Raw genomic sequence first — 7342 nt, forward strand, 5'->3', positions numbered from 1 at the left:
CAATTGCCTTTCCTGTCGCTGTCCCCACAGAGGGCCCTGCTCTGGAGGACATAAAGATTTCCTCTGCTCCTTTACCCAGTTACCCCTTTTTTCTGGAAGTACTCTGTTCCCATATAGGTTGTCCAGGGACATGGGAAGTAGGCACTTGTTTACTTCTCTGGAGGATGATTAAAAATTGATCTTTAACCTGGGAAATTTGCCAACTTATTTGTGGGACGAGAAGCCCATCTGTGACTACTCCCAGGTTATATCAGAAAAGAGCTGTAACTGCTGCCAGAGTCAAGGACCAAAGTAGACTTCATGACATTCCTTGCTCCTCCCATTTTTAACCCATCCTAGATTTTCTATTCAGCCCTGATGTATATAAAAGACTGACTTTTCCCAAGTCTAGCCAGACACCTTGGTCTCAGCCTGCAGGTAAGTACTTTATATTGAAATGCATGTGAAATATAAGTTAGTCTCATTATATATTAGGATTGTAACAAGGGAAGTTTTTTTTCTTTTTTTTTTACAAAAGCTACTAGGAAGGATGTCTCAGATGAGCCACAGCTGCTTTTGAGGTTCAGGGTCCGTATGATCCACTGATGAGAAATGTTTAAGCATGTCTAGTTGTCAGGCAGTCTTCATGCACTGAGAATTGAAGAGAAAAGAGGCCTTGAAAAGGATTAAGTGTGTTTACTGCAGAGTTTTCTCCTGTGTTCTTTAATAGATATTATTGAGTTGCATCCTAAGAAAAAGACAGTCTGCTGCTCACCATGGCTAGGAGTGCCTACTTCATCCTGCTCTCGTGTCTGATGGTCCTGTCTCCAAGCCAAGGTGAGTACTTTTTCCTAGAGTATATTTTCAGAAATTATCACCCGAAACTATCATCCTATCCCTATCAACATGATGCACTTGAAGAAGCAATATTAGTCAGGGGTGGATCTTTACTACTTCTCTAATTCCTTCTCTTCTGGGATTTTGAGATGAAATTTAAAACTATGTCATATCTACAGCCACTGAAGTTTGATTGGATCATTTGTGTAACTTTAGATCTTATTAAAGGCTTGAGAGGGTTTGTGGGAATAATAGGGATGAGGAAGTGAGGGGATTCCTGTGTAGGGAAAGGTGGCAGTTAGAACTAATGAAATAAATTTCGCAGTGTAACTCATTGTGAATTCTTGTCTTAAGGAATGAGATATGAGAGAGAGTAAAGATGCAGGGAATGGAGTAGGTAGCCATTCCAAGTTTATGCTATATCCTTGAGGTCCTACAGAGAAACTCTACCAGGTGGCTCATCATCTAGCCTCATCCCAGTTCTGAGCATATCCTTTAACCATTTTTTTTATAGGCCAGGAGGCTGAAGAAGACCTGCCATCTGCCAGGATCAGTTGTCCAGAAGGTTCCAATGCCTACAGCTCCTACTGTTACTACTTCATTGAAGATCGTTTAACTTGGGCTGATGCAGATGTGAGTGAGTAGGGAAATGTGTGGGAGGGATGCATCTGAACTTCGATGTCACTGATACTTTCTCATGTCTTCAGAAGCTTAATTAGATCACCTACTTGTCATATCACTGGGGTTTTCTTCCCCAAGCCTGTCTATTATTTTAGACCTTCCCAAAAAGAGATCCTGGGGATGAGTCCTAGCCCTATCAGGAACATGTTTCCATTGTCCTTTCCTTGGGAGGACAGAGTATATTGCTCAAAACTTCTTTCTTCACTGAGTAATCTACTTCTCTTACATTTATACAGCTTTATTGCCAGAACATGAATTCAGGCAACCTGGTGTCAATTCTCAGCCAGGCTGAGGGCAACTTTGTGGCCTCTTTGGTTAAGGAGAGTGGTACTACAGATGCCAATGTCTGGAGTGGCCTTCACGACCCTAAAAGGGTGAGTATGTGAACTCGTTCTCTCATAATATTCAGTTCAATTGGGAGAGGTAGAGCTGTGATGCAAGACCTAGCTTTTGTGGTATTCATAAGACAGCAGTATCTCTATGTATCTTAGAGCGTATGGGGCTTTAAGGACCACTGCAGGTATTTGTGGAGATGGCTGAAGGCTCAGCTCCTTAGCATTCCTTTCATTCGTGAACAATATAATTCTATTTAATTTCATAGACACTATGTTTGTGGGCTCTACTCTTCCTTGTCTGGGTAATCTCTGAGATAAAGAGAAATGCTTTGCAAGTGACACAAGAGAAGAGACTCTACTGTCCATATACTAGCAGCCGATGGTGTGCCCACTTATGAAAAAAAAGTTTCTTTCTCTGCCTCCAGAAAGAAAACTTAGGAACCACTTTTTGTAATGAGTATTTATAAATTCTGTATTGAAAATCTTATATTTTTGTGGTACATAGAAAGAACTTGGACATTTATTTAAAAGTTAAGCTTAGAGTAAAAGCCCATGAAACCTCACGAAATTCAGAATCACGGTTTGGTTCATTCTTTAATTTTTTTTTTTTGCATGTTTCAACGTGTCCACATGGGGCAGGTTCTTCCACTCCTTTCTGATTTGCAGATGCTCTTATCTTACCCCCTCTCTTGCAGAATCGTCGTTGGCACTGGAGCAGTGGGTCTCTGTTTCTCTACAAAGCCTGGGCAACTGGGTCTCCTAACAGTTCCAATCGTGGCTACTGTGCATCTCTGACTTCAAACACAGGTGAGAAACAAAGAACCCCTGTGCTACTATTTGCCTTTGTTCAGGTGGAGGTGGGCTGGGGCTGGGGCAAGAGGCAGAGCAATTCTACATTTAAAAAAATGGAAGACAGTCTCCATTACTTTCTGGAACCCTGTACAACTGAAATAAAAATACCTTTACAATGTTGTGTCTTATCCTGAGTCTTAAGTAACTTCTTGGTTTGATTTTTTTCCACTTGATTTGTAGGATACAAGAGATGGAAAGATGACAACTGTGATGCCCAATATTCATTTGTCTGCAAGTTCAGAGGCTGAAGACACCTGAAAAATATAATCATTTTGAGCCAGAACAGAAAATACTATGGAGTTATAAATTAAACTGGACCATCTATCAAAAGCAAATTAAACCCTCCCTTCCTGGACAGGCATTCTTACATCACTGCCCTATGGTATCTTTATCTCCATTACTTTCTGGAACCCTGTACAACTGAAATAAAAATACTTTTACAATGTTGCATTTTCTGAATCAGTTACATACACCGGTCACACACTGTCCTCTGAGATAGAAGGAAGTCTAGAATTCTCAGCCTTTCTTTGATAAGGAGATATTTAAAACTCTATCTACATGCATGTTAGTTTAGAAGCCAATTGTTACCACAGTTGGATGAATGCATAAAAATTGTACCTAAAATCTACAAGTATGAATGTGTTTATAAGAATTATTAGAGTTTGGAACATGAACGCCTGGAGTGTCTTGGTCCTCTAGAGAGATTTACACAGTAATATTGTAAGGGAGCTCTTTTTCTTTGCTTAGTTAAGCAAATTAAAGCCATGTCAGGAGACTTCTTGGGTCTAGAAGAGTTAATGAATCAGTCATAGAAAATTTGACTCCTGGAAGTCTATAATTAATGTTAAATGACAGTCTTTAAATTACTGAATCAATGAATTTATGAAGAATGGCCCAAATAAAATATACTGTCATACTTAATTGCCTCTTTAAATATATAAAGCTGAATTATTAAGGGTTAGGATTTAAAAAAAAAATACTTTTTCTGGGAAACAACTGAATCCCAAACATTGACTACCATAATAGTGCATTTAGATACAATTTGTCAAATCCATTCAAAGAGAAAAGATTCAGATTGTCAGACTGAGTCATAGCAATGACTACAACACACGAAAAACAAAAATACAAGACTCACTTATATTACAGACAAATAGCTTGAGGACAAAATGATGGAAAATCTATAATTCCTATATACTTGTGAAAGTATCTACACAGCTCTTCTGGAATGGTGTCACATACTCAGACCCTTAGTACTTGGGAAACTGAGGCAGGAGATTTTCAAGTTACAGGTCAGCCTGGCATAAGTAGCCAGTTCTTGTCTAAATAAAAGCAAACATCCAAAATATCCTAGACATAATAATCTTTTAATTTTTTTTTTTAATTATTTGTAGTTAGGTGTGTGTGTTTCTATTTGGGACTAGGAGTTTTGTGACTATGTGTATAGGTGATCCAAGAAGCTGGAGGCATCAGATCCCTTGGAGCTGCAGATTCAGGTGATTGTGCATGCCAGACATGGGTGCTGGGAGCAAAACCTCGAACCTGCAAAACTAAATTACATGCTTTAAACTGCTGAGCCTTTTCTCCAGATCTATATCAGTTTCTAAAAGAGAATCCTTTGATTCTGATAAAATAGTTAATACTCTGAAAGTTAAAATTATTAACCAGTATACATATAGATATACAAAATAAATACAGCACACATGGTAAAAAAAAGTAATATATAGACAATTCAGTAATCAAAGTTGCAGATTTCAACATACCATAACTTATAATGTTAAAAGAGATAATGAGGCCCAGAGGGGTGGTAATATACCTAAAAAGAACTAAATCAGCCGTTCTCAACCTGTGGGGATCAAGCCATCTAGGGGTGGCCACAGGGGTTTCATATCAGATATCCTGCATATAAGATATTTGCATTAAGACACATAACAGTAGCAAAATTACAGGTATGAAGTGTTTGGGGGTCACCATAACATGAGTCATGTTATTTAAATGTAACAGCATTGGGAGGTTGAGAACCACTGCTCTTAATCATCTTCACAGCCCACAGGGTCATGTTTTCCTTGATATAGCAGCAGACAAATACATCCTCTTTTCAACTATCAAGAAACCATGTCTCATGTCTCATCTCTATAAACATGAAATGCCATTATGAAAGCAATTTAGTGGAAGAAGAGGCATGTTCTAAGATAACATGGATTTGGTAACTGTGAACGTGAGCTGCTAGGATTTCTATCCATCATATAGTGAGGGCATGTCTCCCTGGACCTTACCACTTACTGTTTATCTATTGGCAACTAAGAATATTTGGGAAAGGAGTGTATCATTAAGCTGCATACCCAATGAAGGATATATACAGATTAGTTTAGTTTCAAACTCAGAGCCATACAAATGACCCTAGTTAAAATCTATAGGGCACTAAGCAAAATAAAAACTAGTAAATATGGGAAAGATATTTGTAAAGAAGACATGGAGGTAGGAAAGGGAAATAATTAGAAGATGGTATAGGAAAATTATCAAAGAGCAGATAAAATATTAAAAGAGACAAAAGTCCTGAATGTCTGCTGCTGGACAGGGTTTTACAGATGTGTCAGGGAAGCTACACCTATTTCCAACCATATGGTTGCCTAAATGAGACCTGCATGATGATACCACTAGTTGACATGCCGACATGGAGGAGCAAATTTTCAAAAGGTCCCAGCCTTTTATAACCACCTATACACAACTGAGAGAGGTTACTGAGAGAGGGAGAACCAGTTTTAATCAGAGACTAGTCTCAAGTGGTCTACCTTAATCACATATACATATAAAAATGATAAATAGATGTAACCAAGGTGTATGTAACAATATTAAAAAAAGGAGATCATGACTAAAAGACTCATTGCAGGAAAATATAGGGCTAGTTGTGAGAGGGAAGGAGGGATGGGAATGATGTAAATACAGTAACTGCCAATGAAATCTCTTCCAAATAAAACATCCTCCCAGTCCCACCTCACAAACCCCATACTATTACTTACTTCCCCTTTCATCAGAGAATGGGAAGCCTTCCATGTCTACCAACAAGTACTTGGCATATCAAGTCCCTGCAGGACCAAGTACATCCTCTTCCACTGAGAAGGGAATCCAAAGGCAAACAACAGAGTCAGAGGCAGCTCCCTATCCAATTGTTAGGGGACCCACAAGAAGACCAAACTGCACATCTCCTATGAATATGTAGAGGACCAAAATCCAACCGGCATGCTCTTTGGTTGACAGTTGAGTCTCTGTGAGCCTAGCACCCACAGCCCCTGAGCCCAGGATAATTGATATTGTAGGTTGATTTGTGTTGGCCTTGGCCCCTCTAGCTCACTCAATCTTCCCTAGTCTTCCACAAGACTCTATGAGCTCCACCTAATGTTTAGCTGTAGGTCTATGCATCTGTTTCCATCCACTGCTGGATGAAGTCTCTCAGAAGACAGTTATACTAGGCTCCTGTCTTCATGCATAGCAGAGTACCATTAATAATGTTAGGAGTTGGCTCGTTCCAGTGAGATGTTTCACAAGTTGGGCCAGTCGTTGGTTGGCCAGTCCCTCAATCTCTGCTTAATCTTTATCTATGAGCATCTTATAGGCCGGACAAATTTTGGATATAAGGTTTTGTGAGTTGTTTGGTATTGTTTTCCCTCCACTAGAAATCCTTTCTGGTTATAGGAGGTGGACACTTCAGTCTCCATATACTCAGCTCCTAGGAGTTTCAACTAGAATCACCCATATAGGTCTTCAGTTTGTCCCAGAGATGTCCCACTACCAATTTACTTTTTCCTTGCCCTCTCCTGTGCTACCTGCTCTCTATATCTGATTCTCATCTCTGACCCTTCCCATCCCCTCTCCACCCAGATCCCTCCCTCTCTATACTGCTGATTCTATTTTATTTCCCCTTCAAAATGAAATTTAAGCATCTTCCCTTGTTCCCTTGTTACGTAGTTTCTTTGGGTCTGTGGATTGTACCATGGTTATTATACTCTATGGTTAATATCCACTTATAAATGAGTACATGCCATGTGTGTTTTGCTGGATCTGTGTTACCTCACTTAGGATGATATTTTCTAGTTCCAACTGTTTGCCTACAAATTTCATGATGTCTTTGTTTTTAGTAGCCAAGTAGTATTCCAATGTGTAAATGTACCACAATTTCTTTATCCATTCTTTAGTTGAGGTATATCTAGCTTGCTTTCTGGCTATTATGACTAAAGCTTTTATGAACATCATTTAGCAAGTGTTCTTGCAAATTGATGGAACATCTTCTGGGTATATCTGGATCTTGATGTAGAACTACTTCTAATTTTCTGAGAAAACGTCAAGTTTATTTCTTAGGTATTGGTACAAGTTTGTACTCCAACCAGCACTGGAGGAGTGCTCCCCTTCATCCACATCCTTGCCAGAATGTCTTGTCATTTGAGTTTTTTAACTAAGTTTAATCTGATGGGTGAAAATGCATTCTCAGAGTTGTTTTGATTTGCACTTCTTTGATGACTATGGAGATTGAACATTTCATTAATTGTTTCTCAGACATAAGAGAGTCCTCTGTTTACAATTTTTTGTTTAGTTCTGTACCCCATTTTTAGATTGTATTATTTTGTTTATTGGTGTCTAATTTATTGAGTTCTTTATATACTTTA

At 38.9% G+C, this 7342-nt stretch overlaps 1 protein-coding gene across 1 annotated transcript; it reads left to right on the forward strand.

Annotated features, from left to right (window-relative positions):
* Positions 1-393: 393 nt before the first annotated feature.
* LOC116098196 (lithostathine-1) lies at positions 394-3134 on the forward strand. The gene is made up of 6 exons (XM_031380886.1): positions 394-417; positions 710-816; positions 1331-1449; positions 1734-1871; positions 2528-2639; positions 2865-3134. The coding sequence occupies exons 2-6, from the start codon at positions 756-758 to the stop codon at positions 2930-2932; spliced, it is 498 nt and encodes a 165-aa protein (XP_031236746.1). The 5' UTR covers positions 394-417; positions 710-755; the 3' UTR covers positions 2933-3134.
* The last annotated feature ends 4208 nt before the right edge of the window (positions 3135-7342 follow it).

This window comes from Mastomys coucha, unplaced genomic scaffold (genome assembly GCF_008632895.1).
Source record: "Mastomys coucha isolate ucsf_1 unplaced genomic scaffold, UCSF_Mcou_1 pScaffold20, whole genome shotgun sequence".
Taxonomy (NCBI): domain Eukaryota; kingdom Metazoa; phylum Chordata; class Mammalia; order Rodentia; family Muridae; genus Mastomys; species Mastomys coucha.

Excerpts from the sequence above, each read along its gene's own strand:
- LOC116098196 (XM_031380886.1), top strand. The coding sequence starts at position 756 with ATGGCTAGGAGTGCCTACTTCATCCTGCTCTCGTGTCTGATGGTCCTG. Across the intron at positions 817-1,330 it reads GGTCCTGTCTCCAAGCCAAG|GCCAGGAGGCTGAAGAAGAC; the intron begins GTGAGTACTTTT and ends TTTTTTTTATAG. Across the intron at positions 1,872-2,527 it reads GCCTTCACGACCCTAAAAGG|AATCGTCGTTGGCACTGGAG; the intron begins GTGAGTATGTGA and ends CCTCTCTTGCAG.